Source organism: Cajanus cajan, chromosome 3 (assembly GCF_000230855.2).
Source record: "Cajanus cajan strain Asha chromosome 3, NIPB_CcT2T_4, whole genome shotgun sequence".
Lineage (NCBI taxonomy): Eukaryota > Viridiplantae > Streptophyta > Magnoliopsida > Fabales > Fabaceae > Cajanus > Cajanus cajan.
Window position 1 is genome coordinate 4566251 of NC_138519.1, and position 16081 is coordinate 4582331.

The 16081-nt window shown below is 32.7% G+C and overlaps 2 protein-coding genes and 1 long non-coding RNA gene across 4 annotated transcripts; 2 read left to right on the forward strand and 1 right to left on the reverse strand.

The window, feature by feature from the left end:
• Positions 1 to 829: 829 nt before the first annotated feature.
• LOC145955467 (putative disease resistance protein At5g05400) lies at positions 830 to 16077 on the forward strand. 2 transcript variants are annotated; one of them, XM_083070249.1, is made up of 3 exons: positions 830 to 1639; positions 2105 to 2183; positions 14332 to 16077. In XM_083070249.1, the coding sequence occupies exon 3, from the start codon at positions 14375 to 14377 to the stop codon at positions 16067 to 16069; it is 1695 nt and encodes a 564-aa protein (XP_082926375.1). In that variant the 5' UTR covers positions 830 to 1639; positions 2105 to 2183; positions 14332 to 14374; the 3' UTR covers positions 16070 to 16077. The 2 variants fall into 2 exon arrangements, with proteins under 2 accessions (XP_082926375.1, XP_082926376.1); XM_083070250.1 differs by lacking the exons at positions 830 to 1639; positions 2105 to 2183 and adding an exon at positions 13606 to 14056.
• Positions 4978 to 12929, reverse strand: LOC145955468 (uncharacterized). The gene is made up of 2 exons (XR_014432086.1): positions 11220 to 12929; positions 4978 to 5441 (listed from the first exon to the last, which is right to left on the reverse strand). It is a non-coding gene; the product is annotated as an uncharacterized LOC145955468 (long non-coding RNA).
• On the forward strand, positions 5436 to 9157 carry LOC145955466 (uncharacterized). Its single transcript, XM_083070248.1, has 3 exons — positions 5436 to 8235; positions 8335 to 8453; positions 8544 to 9157. The coding sequence occupies exons 1-3, from the start codon at positions 6462 to 6464 to the stop codon at positions 9081 to 9083; spliced, it is 2433 nt and encodes an 810-aa protein (XP_082926374.1). The 5' UTR covers positions 5436 to 6461; the 3' UTR covers positions 9084 to 9157.
• Positions 16078 to 16081: the final 4 nt, after the last annotated feature.

Genomic DNA, 16081 nt, shown 5'->3' on the forward strand with positions numbered 1-16081 from the left:
GGAACCCGAGGTACGATTTTCCTTTCGTTGTACAGGGATTTTCACTCCGTTTTCCGATTATTATTGATTTTTTTTCATTCAGGAATCTGCATGTTCTGTTTCACTGCACTGATATTAAACTCGTCCAATTGAAGTTCGCTTTAGATGCCATTCTAGGATGTAAGGTATAATATTGTGGATATATATTAGTTATCATCTATAACAATAGACGATTTTTTTTTTTAATCTATAAAAATTACAATGATGAGACAAGATTGGAACTTATGAACTTGCCTATATTACTTCAACCTCTCACCTTGATGGTTCATAACATTAGGTGATTTTAATTGTTGGCGATCTTTTCTATTCGATGTGATATCAATGCGTGTCAACATTCGAAGCCTTAAGGGAAAAACCATAGTAAGAATTTGTGACGTTGAAGGTCGATTTCATTAGGGAAATAGCTATAATTACCCTAACATATAGGATATGTCACTTTTACTACACACAATTATGCCTCAACCCAGAAGACAATTTTGTCATCTCTGTTGTTTCTGGCCTCCCCTGAAGCTCAATGTACTATATTAATTTCCACTTGACCAAGCAATCATAGAAAAAAAAATTTCTTCTGCTTTTTCCCCCCTCAGTTGCTCCTCTGAGTCTCCCACAACATGTGGATAACATTGAAAACACAGATCAGCTTGCAGCTGCCAGCTTCTGAGATACTCTGTAAAAAGGGTTGCCAAAGTCTTCTTAGTTGTGGCACCCACAACATTATTAGTTGGTGACGTTATTCTGGATCGAGGTCTTTCGGGTTTGGTGAACTACATAATGAAATAGAAGTAATAATTAATCAATTATATAGGTGGCCTCGCCGATAACTGATTAGCATACGATAGATCTCCATGAAAATCCAGTAATTTAATTCGTTGCAAGCAACTACATATATGCATATTTTCTTATTTATTTATTTTTATTAATGAAGAACCCGTCATGTTTAGTTGTAAGAAACTGTAGTTTTATTTAAACATGTGTCTTTCTCTCTTCATTTCTCTCGCAAGAGTGAGATGTGAATTTTTGTATTTTTTATTTCTCTTCACGGGGTTTACGGTCTCATCTAACAATTTTCTAAGAAGACTTCAAAAGTCGTTTGATTTAGTCATGTAAAGAAATAATTGAAAAGCCAATTCTGGATAAGAGCTAATGTTTTAAGTAAGGGCAACATGGTTTATTATACGCCAAAACTCCTTTTCACTGCTACATCATATTTAATTTTTTAGTATTCCAATGAGATAAGCAAATGTACAACAACCATAAGAATGCTTAAAAAAGTAGAATCTGTCGAATTTGGTGGATGCTACTGGGCTGTACAGCGTGAAACATCAACAGGGGCAATTAATTAATGAAGTAGATAAGACCCTGTATTTGGTATATCTTGAAAGCAAACCATGATTATAACTTCCTATTCCTCTAAACTCAGGAAATATGCTACAAATGCCAATGTGTCAATATTAGTTTTTGCAACTTCATTTTCAAAATGGTCTCAACGTTTTGAAGCGAGGAAGGATTCTGTAGCCTTTTCCTTTTCACTGTTTTCTTCTAAGCTTTTTTTTCTTTTGCATTCTGCTAAGCTGGTTGTTTTTGTTGCCTTCATAGTGGGGTAAGCACTAATGATAACTTGATCCTTATTTGAATTTGAGGTTTGTTGCTATACTAATCATTTTGTTCATTTGCATCTCTAAAAGAAACTTACTAGACACAGTACTCATTTATCTATTAACTGAAACGTTTGCTTCCTAGAATTCAAGCGCCGTTCCTTTACTAGAAGTCTAGGACTTTGTTGATAGTAAAATTTTCAGAGAGAAAATTTTTTAATTCATTAATTTTGAAAGTTCACGAACAAAAATTTATACAAGAAGCTAATTTTATTACTGCTATATATATATATATTATTTGAAATTAAATATCCACTTGGTTCCTGGATGACATTTTTTTTTCTTCAAATATAACAAATTTTTTTTATCATGAGACCATATATATATATTGAAACATCATGTATTATACATAATATGAATGTTTATATAATGATTAAATGAGATCTTGATCGACACATTTTACATGACAGGTCTGCTCGTCAACCGAAGTAAAATAACCTTTGTCCAAGTTATTTTTAAATATGTGGCCATTATGATCTGATCTAAATGGTAATGTATTTTCTCTATCTATGTCCTTCATTTAGCTGCTTGTGCTCATGAGTTTCATTTAGTTCCTTTTTAATCAATCATAAAGTAATAAAGATTCTATATCCAAATTTATATATATTTTTAAATAAACTTGAATTCAATATTTAGTAAATGTAAGTACCAAAAAAACTATTTAGTAAATATAAAACTGATTTATAATATATAATTAAAAGCTTGTCATACACCATTTTAAAAAATATAATATTTAAATCATGCAAATGAGACTAAATTTGATTTTAATTTTCTAAATTAATATTTTCACATGTATATTACACATACTAAATGTTAGTATATATAACTAAAATTAAAATCATATAAATGAATATTATATTTAAATATATAAACTATATTTTCTTTTTTATATATAAATTCAAACATTTCTCTTGTACAAGAATGTTTTAACCGACTATTTTTTAATAAGAGTTTTTTAGATTTTTTTTTGATAAGAACGTTTTTAGGATTTATCTTTTATTTCTCAATCTCTTATCTCTTTTAATTTATTTTTTAGTTTTAGACTTATATTGAATTTCAATATTTTTTTTTTAAAAAATTATCCATAATTAGAAATACTCTTATATTACAATAAAATTTTCTTTTATTTTTAAATTTATATTGAATTTTAATATGTTTTTAAAAAATATGAATAATTGAAAATAAATTATCAATAATGTTTTAGGATTTTTTCTCTCTCAACTCTTATCTCTTTAATTTATTTTTTAGTTTTTGATTTATATTAAATTTTAGTATATTTTTTAATTTATCCATAATTAAAAATACTCATGTATTACAGTATATATATACATATATTTATTATTTTAGGTTTAATTTGAATTTTAATATTTTTTAAAAATTTATCAATAATTATTAATATTCTTGTACTACAATATAAATTATTTATTATAATTTTTAACAACCTAATTAGTAACGCATGTATGACAGTGTATAAAACACTAAGAGAACATTAGATAGGGGAGAAATTTTTTTATATCTAGAAATTGTGATTCTTGGAAACTACAAATTCTGGAAATCATGATTCGTGTTAATAATTAAAATTCATTTGGTTACTTATAAAAGTTTATGAGAATATTCATAGAAGATTTTCAGAAATTAAAGATTTTCATGTTTGATTACAATAGTATATTCTTTGATATGTAAATATTTTTTACAAAAATATCTTTTATTAAAATAATTTCATTAGATATATTATTTACTCTAATCTTATTACAAATATGACATTAAACTATTTTAAAAAGTTAAAAACTTATGATTAAAATTATTTAAATTTAGAATTCAACAAAAAAAATAAACAAAAAAAAATGTTGCATAATAAATAAGGATAAAAAATATATTATTTTATTTTATTCAAATAATAAATAAATAAATAAATAATGTTAACAAATATAATTAAACTATAGAAACAAAATAGACTTCAATAATATTTTTAAAATTGATAAAATAAAAAAATAATGAGATACAAGAAAGAAAAGAGAAATAGAGATATGGGAGGGGGAGAGAGATAGAGGGAGAGAGGGGGAGTGGGAGTGACAATGACAAAGAGAGGGAGAAAGAGAAATAGAAGCCGAGAGAGAGGTAGAGGGAGAGAGGAGGTGATGGGGAGTGAGAGTGAGAGAGAGAGAGAAAAAGAGAAAGAGAAATACAATGAGAGAGATTTTATGTTTTAAATAGGGATACTATGATTTTTTTTATATATAGATAAAGCCTTTTCCCTCACTCGAGAAAGTTGGATTCCACCCTCTTTATGAAAGTTTTTTGTGAGAAAGGAAGATAAAAATGGTTCCTAGAAAACTATATTCTTAGAATTATTTTTAAATAATTATCAAATATAAAAAAATCAATTTTTTTTTATTTAAGATTCTTAAAAAAGTAAAAATATTTCACGTATTAAACACTCCCTAATAATAATCCAAAAAGAAAACCCTGTATATAAACAAGCAAACATGTAAACATCGTATAGCTGGTCTTTCTACACACAACTTCAAAGAAATCATCTTTGATCAATAACCATCTTAAAACATGGGTTAAGGGTAGGCTTATGGTGTAAAATCATATACAATTTTATATATATATATATATATATATATATATATATATATATATATATATGTTGAGATTTACGTTAAAATCACTTTTTTTATAATTGTAAATCAGTTTAATTCTATCAATGGTCTCAAACACGGCAAGTATACCGACCGTTCAAGTAGTAAAATTATCGTATCCCCAGGGATTAGTAGGTAAAATAAGCATTTATTGACTATTCGTGACTAAAGAATAATTCCAATTTGTAGTTTGTCATGTATGTGAATTGAAGAGCATGACTACTAGAATGTTAAACTATAAAATATTTGGTTGTGGGTGGAAAATGGTAGAAATGGTATTATGGTTTTGTGAGATTGTGGGGTCAGATTTCACCAAACGTCAGACTAATGAATCCTTAATCTCTTGTTACATACATTGCTTAGTCAACCCATAAGTTTACTCAAACCTAATCCCTTAGAGTAAGAGCCTAGGTGCGGATATTGAATATCAATCCCTTGAGTACCCAATATCTACACCCGCATTACGGGCTAGGGTTTAAGACTACTAATGGGCCAAACTCCATTCCTAGATACATTTCCCACTAGACATTTGTTTCAGAGCTGGTTTCAAAGGTTTCCAATACCCAATGAAACCTATATCATGTAAGGAGAATCAATCCAAAGCAAGTATTAAGAATATAAACATACACAACAATGAATGAAACAACATATATATATATCATTAAAGCGTAAGGATTACAATAGAATTCGTTGGTTACATCTAACCCCACAAAAATGGGTAGAACCACTCAAACAATGAGGGTAAAGCAAAAATAGAGATGGAAGAGAGAATGAAGAACCGAAGGAAAGACCCACACACGAACGACTCCAAGCTCCGAGAATCCCTTCCACAGCTCCTAAAACGCGCCCAATGTGTGAATGGAGAGAAAGCCCCCGAAAATACCTTCAAATACGAGCTTGGGGAGTCAGATTAGGGTTACGCGCTCGGCGCATAAGTCTTCGCGCAAGGCGCAGAGGCTTCCAGGAAGGTCAAGTTCTCTCTGCCTCAAGACACGCCCGGCACAATTCCTTTTACGCCCGGCGCAGTCACTCTTCTCTACTCCTTAGCTTCTTAGATTTCCAATCCTATGGATTTTCAATCCTCAAGTCTCTAGCTCAATACCTGCACAAAAATGAGGTGTATTAAGGTATTGTTAGCTAAATTTGGGTTAGTTATATCTGCACACAAAATGAACCAAAAAGAGAACAATTATATTGCAATGGTTCAGAGGATGAGTGGAATTGTTCAATAAGTCTCATCCAAAAAGAAGTATAATTGAGATTTAACAATATATATGAGGGGGGTTATAACTACACCGGTGTAACTTTTACCAAGTATTACACCATTCAATAACTTTATATTAAATCTGAATTTTGTAAATCCAACCGTTAGATTGAAAGTTCATATCACTTTATACGTGTATATCAAATTTTGTTAAAATTGAACAACAACTTGAACAGTGTTATCAAATAACCGTTATGGCGGCGCCATAACGGGGCCATAACGGCGTGGCGGCGGCGGCCGCAATCCGTTATGGCGGATTAGGGTGAAAATGGCGGGGTTCCGCCATTTTGGAGATGGCGGCCCGTGGCGGCCGTTATGGCGGGTCTGGCGTGGCGGTCCGTGGCGGACATGGCGGACATGGCGCCGTTATTGGGCCTTTTTTTTTTTTGTTTTTCGTTTTGGGCCGGGTTTGTTTCCGGGTTGGGCACCCAACAGATGATTTAGGGCATTAGAAACCCTAAATCACTTCCCTTTCGTGCAAACCTCCCCCCCCCCACGCAACTGCTCCGACTCCACGCCGCATCTGCCACCGTCGCCGACGACGCAACCGCCACCGACACCGACGCAGCCTCCGACGCAGCCGCCATCGTCGCAGCCTCCGACGCAGCCGCCACCATCACGTAACCTCCGCTAGCATCACTGTCGCGCAAACCTCCGCCACCACCATAACCTCCGCCACCACCGCAGCTGCCTCCGCGCACGCCACCCTAGCCTCCCCGCGAGCCACCACCACCTCCGCCGTCACCTCTGCACGCCACCGTGACCTCTGACAGCACCACCGTGACTTTCCGACAAGATTTTCTTCCCCCTCCTTTGAGTTTTGCCATCACAACTGCCACCGCATCCGACTATCCGACAATGTCAGGAGAGGCAGATTCAAACTCTCGGCCACCGACAATGTCATCTTCTAGTTCCATTAATTCTAAGAGGAGTGACGTTGCTTGGAAGCATTGTACACCGGTTAGAGAGAATGATACAAATGAGATTCTTTGTAATTATTGCCGGAAGGTCATGAAAGGAGGTATCACAAGGGTGAAACAACATTTGATTGGAAAGGCGGGCAATGTTACAGCTTGTTTGATGGCTCCTGAAGCTGTTAAAGTTGAGATAAGGGCAGCTATGGATGGTAAGAAGCAGAGGCAAAATGAAGCATTCAAAAAGACAATGCAAGAGATTGAGGTACAATGTGAAGAAGGATTTATGGAATTTGGAGATTCTGATTCTCGATTACCTCCAATTGGTGATTTTAGATTGAAGGATACTAGGAAAGGACCTATGGACCTTTACACTCAATCTCAATCTACAGCTGCAAAAAATAGGAAAGACAAGGTGGTGCAAGCGGGCATAAGAGAGCTTTGTGATAAAAAAGCTGTAGAAAGGGTTTACCAATATATAGCACGCTTTTGGTACCAAGCTGGCATATCTTTCAACTTGATAAAGTTGGAAAGTTTTCAAGATATGATTCGTGAAATTGGGCATTTTGGGAAGCATTTGAAAGCTCCTTCCTATCATGACATTAGAGTACCACTCCTTCAAAAAGAAGTGGAGTTCACTAATGAATTAATGAAGCCACTAAAAGATCAATGGGCAAGTTTTGGGTGTTCCTTAATGTCAGATGCTTGGACTGATAGGAAACAAAGAAGCATAATCAACTTTTTGGTGAACTCCTCTTCTGGGACAATGTTCTTAAGGTCGGTTGATGCATCTGATTATGTAAAGACCGGTGAAAAGATATTTGAGTTGCTGGATTCTATTGTGGAGGAGATTGGAGAGGAAAAGGTTGTCCAAGTTATAACGGACAACGGAAGTAATTATGTTCTTGCTGGTAGGTTGCTAGAGGAGAAAAGAAAAAAAATTTATTGGACTCCTTGTGCTGCACATTGTATAGATTTGATGTTAGAGGACATTGGCAAGCTGCCCCATATAAAGAAGACCATTCAGCGAGCTATCTCTCTTGTTGGCTTCATTTATAGCCATTCAAGCACTTTGAGCATGTTGAGGTTCTTTACTGGGGGGAGGGAATTAGTCAGGCATGCAATCACTCGATTTGCTACATCTTATCTTTCCTTGGAGAGGATTCATCAAGAGAAAACTAATCTCCGAAAGATGTTTGTGTCAGAAGAGTGGAATCAAAACAAGCTAGCAAAGGAGGCCAAGGGAAAGGAAGCCACAAAAACTGTCTTGATGCCTAGTTTCTGGAAGAATGTAGTTTTCATTCTAAAAGTGATGGCTCCTCTTGTAAAAGTGCTTAGGCTGGTGGATAGTGAGAAAAAACCAGCCATGGGCTACATATATGAGGCAATGGACAAGGCAAAGGAAACCATTATGAAATCTTTTAAAGATGAAAGCAAATACAAGGATGTGTTTGAAATCATTGATAAAAGATGGGATATTCAACTTCATCGCCCTTTACATGCTGCTGGTCACTTTTTGAACCCAGAGTTCTTTTATGCCAACCCACAGATGGAGTTTAATGGTGAGATTATTAGGGGTTTGTATGATTGTATCAATAAATTGCTGGGAGATTTGGAGATGGAAAAGACTGTTCATAAGGAGTTGGCTCACTATAAAGCTGCGAGTGGCATGTTTGGGTGCACAACTGCCATAGCAATGAGGGGTGAAGTTGCACCGGGTAAGAGACAAAACATTGCAACTTTTGAACTATTATTCTCTAAGTCATAAAGTCATTTGCTCAAGTGTTTGTGTTAACATATTTTGTTTGCATTTGTAGCTCAATGGTGGCGGATGTATGGTTCAGATACTCCATATTTGCAACAACTTGCAATAAGGATCCTTAGCTTGACATGTAGTGCTTCGGGTTGTGAACGTAATTGGAGCGTCTTTGAGCAAGTAATTAATTTCTTAATTCCAATTTAAAATTAATAATCAATGTTTTGCTTATTATTCCTTAAGTAATAAGTATTTATTTAATTGTTTTAGGTTCATACCAAGAGAAGGAATAGACTCGAGCATAAAAGACTACATGACTTGGTATTTGTCAAGTATAATCAAGCACTCCATCAAAGGTATAACCTTAAGGATGAAATCGATCCCATTAGTCTCAATGGGATTGATGATTGCAATGAGTGGCTAATTGGAGAGATGGATGAGGAAGAAGGTGAAGATGAGAGGGTTCATGAAGGAGATGATGACCTTACTTGGAGACAAGTTTATCAAGCTTCAGGACTTGATGAGCCTAGACAATACACTAGGCGTCACAAAAGGAGAGGAGCAAGTGGGGAGGAGCAAGTAGGAACATCTACTAATCCTTCTAAAAGAGCCAAAGGATTAGCTTCAAAGAATAAGGGGAAAAGGGTTGAAGAAGTTGAGACATCAGAGGATTCTAGCTCTAGCAGTGAGGAGGAGGAACCAAATGCTAATTTCATACATTCAGATGGAGAAGAAGCTGAAGGATTTTTGAATGAAAAACATCATCATGTAGAAATTAATTATGCAGACATTGATGAGGATGAAGAGTGAAGGGGATTAAACAAAATAGTTTTAGGAATGACAATTGTGTTTTGCTATTTTTTAACATTGTTGCTTTGTTTTGATGGCTGTTTTTGTTTATGTTTATGTTTCTTAATGTGGCTGTGTTTGTTATTTTTCTGCTTTTGCATCATATTATATATATATATATATATATATATATATATATATATATATATTTTTTTTTTTTTGTCCGCCATGATGTCCGCCATAGACCGCCATGGCATCCGCCATGGCAATATGGCACTTAAAGGTCGTTACCGCCATCCGCCGTATAACCTTATTGATAACCTTGAACTTGAAGGTAATCAAAGTATTCATATTTTAGTGTATTTTGAAATGAATATATTACGTCAATTTTGTTTTATAAAAATGAAGTATCAAATCATCTTGGATTAATATAAAGTTTTGTATATATGATCTAAGAGATATGAACTTTCAATTTAACGGTTGGATCTTCAAAATTCATATTTAATATAAAGTTATTGAGGGGTGTAATACTTAGTAAAAGTTACACCGGTATTATTATAACCCTTATATATATATATATATATATATATATATATATATATATATATATATATATATATATATATGAGATGAAGGATCCACTTACTCTAAGAGTAAGTATTAATGAACTTTCTTTATTTAATAACTAATATTTTACTTCAAATTTTAATAATCCGACTGTTAAATTAAAATTTCTTAATGCATAGATTAAATTTATAATTTTTAAAAAATTTTAAAATTATGATACTTCAGTATATATATATATATATATATATATATATATATATAAATCAACGTATAAAATATTTTTATGATTATTTGTCAATTTAAATTAATAAAACGAAGTATCAAATAGTTTTCAAATTTTTTTAAAAATTTGAAAACTTGATATATGTATGAAGAACTTTTAATTTAATGATTGAATTGTTAAAATTTAATATAAAATGAGTTATTGAACAGAACAAATCTTAGTTGGAGTAAGTAGATCCCCCCTCTCTCTCTGTCTATATATATATATATATATATATATTGTGTGTACTAGCAACATCTTCTACCCAATGTGGTTACAACTTTCATAACCATCAATCAACAAACAACTCACATCAACTTGATTGTTGTCGGGTGTAATATTATTTGGATGAGTCTATTACGATATTAATATGCATAGACTAAGTCGTCAATGGAATTACCCACCGTTTATTTTCTAAAAACAACACATCCTTCTAGTACTAAGGTTGGTATACCTTAGACAATCCACAACTTACATTCCAACTCACAACCACTCATGTCAAGTATTAATTTATCAAACATATTCAGTTTAAAATTCACTTAGCCAACTAGTTTTTCCTAAGTGAAGCCAAAGGGTCTCAAAATCCATGCACGTACTTGGCTTAGTGAACAATGGTTTGCTCACTCAAGATTCTTGGTGTTCATTACATTTCACTAATGGTATGATTAGTAAAGAGGGTGTAATAGAGAAGACGAAAGAAGTGTAGAAAAATGTGATAAAATTGAAAAATAATGTGTTTGGTAAGAGAGAATTGAAGGGAATTATAGGTAACTTTTTGTGGGTCCTAATTTTAAAAACCTCTCCTAAGAAATGAGAGAAAGTGTGGAATTTGATTCCTTTTGATTTATATAAATATTATTTATATTAAATACCAATTTCACTCTATTTTTCATCAATCCTATGTTATCAAATAATTATAAATTTTACTTTATTTCACTTTATTTCCTATCTATTTTTTATCAAATCAATTCTCAACTATTCTTTTTCATTCCTTCTATTCTTCCCACTCCACCAAACAAAACATTAGCGAAAACTCATCCTTTTCCCTTTTTGTCCTTCACTAAGAGAGAAAGCCCAAAAGACCTACAGAAACAAGGATTTTTAGTGGCCCAAACTACTCCCTTTCTCAACCTACACCTCAATCCCAACAATAAACCATCAAATCTCACAAATTTAGCCGCATGCAACAACAAGAAAATTGAAATTAACCTTTTTCTCAAGAAGGACCCAAACCCATTTTCCCTCAACATTTTCACATCAATGCAACTTAAAATCACATCATCTTTAATCATACATAAGTTAAGAACTCAAAATCAAGTTTCTCTTACCACGATTAACTTCTTAAAAGCTGTAATCGAGGAAGGAAAGTTTTCCCAAAAACTAGCTTTTCTCTACTTTTCTACTGGAATCGCAACTCTAAAGATCACCCTTTAGCCACTCAAGACTTGAATCTCTAGCTTGAAAAAAATCAGGGGTTCTTGGAAGTCTTGGAGGAGAAAAAAATCTTCTCATTTTCTAGAGCCCTTATCTCTCTTAAAATTTAAAAATGAAATATGAAATTTCACTTTTCGTTACCCTACATTAACCTTATCCTCCTCTTTTCCAACTTTATCCTTTTATTAAGTTTAAGACTTCATAACTTTAGGATTCTCTCGTCACTGTTCCTTCTCTAACCAGCAAACAACATCAGACAAAGCAGTTAATAAAAATAAATTTCATATAGGAAAAACGATTGTGTTACATAATTTATATTAAAAATATTTATTTATTATGAATTTTAATTTTAATTATGATTTGCATTTTACATACTAAAATATTAATTACATTTAAAATTCATATAAATAAATATTTTTAAATATATAAATTATATTTTAAATTTATGATAAATAATATACATTGTGACATAAGATTATTTTTAGTTTTGATAATTTATTTTAAAAATTAAAATTTAATTAAAAATAAATATGATCAATACTAATGGAAATAGATAAAAAGTTAACTCTGTGCAAACTTTCTTATTGAGAAGAATGTCTAAGAAAAATCTTGTTAAGGAAAATTTTTTAAAAACATTATCGTGCAAGATAACTATTTTCATTTATATATATAGAGTCACATGGAATATATTTTGATATTTATAATCATTATTACTTATTAATTAGATTATTTCATTATTTTTTTCATTATGTACTTGTCCAATTCAACAAAATTTGTCTACCTTTGCAATTTTTCTGTTATAATTAATGTTACACTTGTTTTTTTTTAACCAAGGTTTAGGTATAGGGTATTTATCGTCAAAAACAGTTACTAATTTTCATTAAGGACTGTTAGTGCACACAAAGTTGGTATTTTCCTCCCAACGTAATATTTTCTACCTAACGACTTGTGTCAACTAATGTTTGTATTGTACTTGATGTTTGAATTTGAATAATTAATACTTATTTCTTCCATTAATTTCTATTATTAGTTGCAATAATCCGTGCTAATCATTCTACAAGTATTTATCTTTTTTTTTCAATTCAAAACTTAATTATGAATTGACATGTCCAGTGAGGATGACACAACTAGTTAAGTTCCTTTGCTCCTACTGACTAGGACTTAGGATAAATCTTCAAAGATGTTAGTGGTTGACTTTGGACTTGTATGGAATTGTACCTTGCTCTAATCTAATTGAATTGACATTGCTATAAAGTCAGAGTTGTAATATCTCCATCCCCCTTCCCGTGTTCATACCCTATATCCATCTCTGTTCTCATATCCTACGGTATGAAATTTGTGTTGCCATCTTTGTTCTTGTAGGGTATTAGATATACTAGCATTCGTCAAAAATTAATTAAATATTTTTTTGCAAAATAATATAAAAAAACATGAATTTCAACATAGAGTAGCAATACAAGATTACATTAAGCTTCATTTGCCATAAATTTAAAATAGAGTAAGAATTACATAAATCAAGTAAATAATAAAAAAGAATAAATTAAGTTTCTAAAAATTTAAAGTGAGGACAAGTATAGATATAGGGTGAGTAAGTATATATCCATTCTTATCCCCATATCCAATTTAATAAGTCAGGTATTATATCTATGCTCGGTTAGATTGAATATTCTCATCAAAGTCGCGATGGATTCGGATATTAGCACAAAACAATATCCTAGAGTTGATGTTGTGCCAATGAGACCAACATGCATATCATGACATGTTTGATAAATAATCTTAATCTTCAAGTATATCACTAAGAGTTTGATTATTAGTTCTATATGTTTGAAAAAAAATTTATCCAAAGAGATCAATTTCTCTAATAGAACTCAATATCTCCATATATTAACTTTTAAGGTGTACTTAGGTTATGTGAAAAATATAAAAGTAAATGAGTACTTATTGTTTGTCTAAAAGCAACTGTGGTGTTAGTGGATTGCGTACTGTAACCGCGTTGATGTCTTGTAAAATAGATAAATACTTAAGAAATATATTGATGTTGCGTACTAAAATAATCCTTAATTTCTAATAAGGTTTTATTATATTTTTATTTTTTATCTCTATAATTTGATTTTTGTCTTTATTATTATATAACTAAAATTTTGGTTCTTACAGTATTATCATATTTTATTTATTTATTTATTTATTTTTTTAATTAGGAGGTATAATTCCTTTTCACGTGATTAGCTAGTATAGGCCGACCTTTCTTGAACAGGTCTGTTCTAAAGGCTCATACCTCTGTATCCTTGAGTTCTAACGACTTACGTCTAGTTGATGAACCATGACCGTCAGAGCATGATTAAGGGTCTGATGTGCCCCTTTGGGGCTTCAGCTGAGACTGTAGAGGATCGTTCTTGGTCCACTAATGGCTGAGATGGTCACTGTTGTCTGACAGACCTAAATTTTTATTGGTTGACATAAGTAGTAACGAATTTTGTTCCTTAACTAAGATGTCTATGCTTGAATCCTGACTTGAATATGGAATAAATTATGTTGGAAGAGGAATATTCACTTTACTCACTGTCTTTGGTGAAGATTAATCGGCGGCGGATACTTTTTACCAATTATATGGTTATCAAAAAAAAAACCTCTATATGGGTAAAATGTTACCTCCGGTCACAACTCCATGCTAAAGTCGAGGATCGAACTTGATCCTTGATTAAGGAGCACAAGTGTGCCAAAGTGTCAAATGGTTTGTGCTAAAATCTTTTGGTTATTTTACTTTATTGATAGTCCTTATAACTTTATTTCATATAAATTTTGATTTCTCTGGCATTGTAAATATTATTTTTAATGATTGTACGTGTTCTAGCGTGTTTTTGATAGAAGAGGCGAAAACTAACATTTATAAACATAAAGATGAAAAACTAAACTTGGAAGAGACTAAAACCAACATTGAATTAAATTATTGGAAACAAAAATGTGTTTAAACATTCTGATATTTGATTACTTGGTATTAATGTACAGGTGAAGATGTAGTTGATGGCGGGAGAAAAATCAATATTGAAGCATGGATGTTGTTGATTTGCTTTTGAAGGTGTTACAATGTCTAAAGCCTGTGTTGCAATATCTATGGTCGGTGGTGTCGCCATATCTACAGTTGGTGGTGTCGCCATATCTAGAGCAGGTGGTGCAATATCTAAAGTTGGTATTGCAATTTCTTAAGTTGGTGTTGCAATATCTAAAGCCGCAACTGTATGAACTGTTGCCTTACGAAATCAGAGTTAAAAAACTAGCCAAAGGTGTCAACAAACTGCTGGAAGTGAAAAACAGGGTGCAACTTAAAGTTATAGCGGAAGAAGAAAATGAGAGAGATATTGGCGATGTTACTATATGGTTACAAGAGGTAGATAGGGTCATTTATGACTATGAGGATTTCATGAAAGATGAAGAGCATCCGTATGCCGTGTGTTCCGATGGTTACCTTCCTAAACCAGCAATAAGATATCGTCTAAGCAGAATAGTAAATCGTATTACAAGAAGGGTTAATGTACTACTGGAGACCGCAAATAAATGGTTGGACTTGGGCCCACCTCCTTCCAATGCTGATGTTGATAACATTAGGTATGAAAGTTTTGCATCGAGAAATCATACAATGGGTGATATTATGAAAGCCTTGGAAGACTCAAATGTTGGAGTGCTTGGAGTTTATGGGTGGAGTGGTGTCGGTAAGACAAGTTTAATCAAAGAAGTTGCTAAGAAAGTAAAAGGCAACATTTTTGTTGAGGTGATTATGGTGAACGTTACAAGTTGTCCCAACATACCAATTATTCAAGGTCAAATTGCTGACAGGTTGGGGATGAAATTGGAAGAGAAATCCGAGAGTGGAAAAGCAGCTCGCTTAAGGGAGAGATTAAAGAACTCCAAGGAGAAAACCCTTATAATTCTAGATAATATGGGAGTCAAACTGGACTTCAGTATGTTGGGAATTCCATTTGATAACAATGATCGTAACAAGATGAATCACAAAAAGAAAAACCCTTTGGCCTACCACAATTATGCGATGAAAATAGAGGAATTTGATGCTACCAGTTTGTTGAAGAAAGAAGATTCTCTTACAAGTTACAAAGGATGCAAAATTTTGATGATCTCCGACAATAAACAACTTTTGTTAAGTCAGATGGATGGGAAACAAATTCCAACTTTTTGTGTAGAAGCATTGATGGAAGAGGAAGCAAAGATGATGTTTAAGAATATGGCTGAAATAGACGATGAAAATACTCTATTTGAAGCGTTAGCAGCTCAAATCGCCAAGAAAAGTAAAGGGTTGCCCATGATGATCGTAACAATTGCAAATGCATTAAAATATAAGAGTCTTCCTATATGGGAGGATACATATCGAAAGCTTGAAAGCCAAAACTTGACAACAATGCTCGAGTTTACTACAAAGCTAACTTATGATCTTTTAGAAAATGAGGAACTCCAACACTTTTTCTTACTTTGTGCTCGCATGGGTCATGATGCATTAATTACTGACTTGGTGAGATATTGCATTGGTTTGGATTTACTTCATGGAGTTTACACAGTGAGGGAAGCTATAGATAGAGTACACGTGTTGGTTGCGAAGTTGAAAGAGTTAAGTTTGTTGTCTGATAGCTTTTCAAGTGACCGTTTCACCATGCATGATATTATCCGTGATGCGGCTTTGTCAATAGCGTCCCATCCCAACAAATGTATGCATTTGCACCAACAAAGGAAAAACTAGATGAATGGCCGA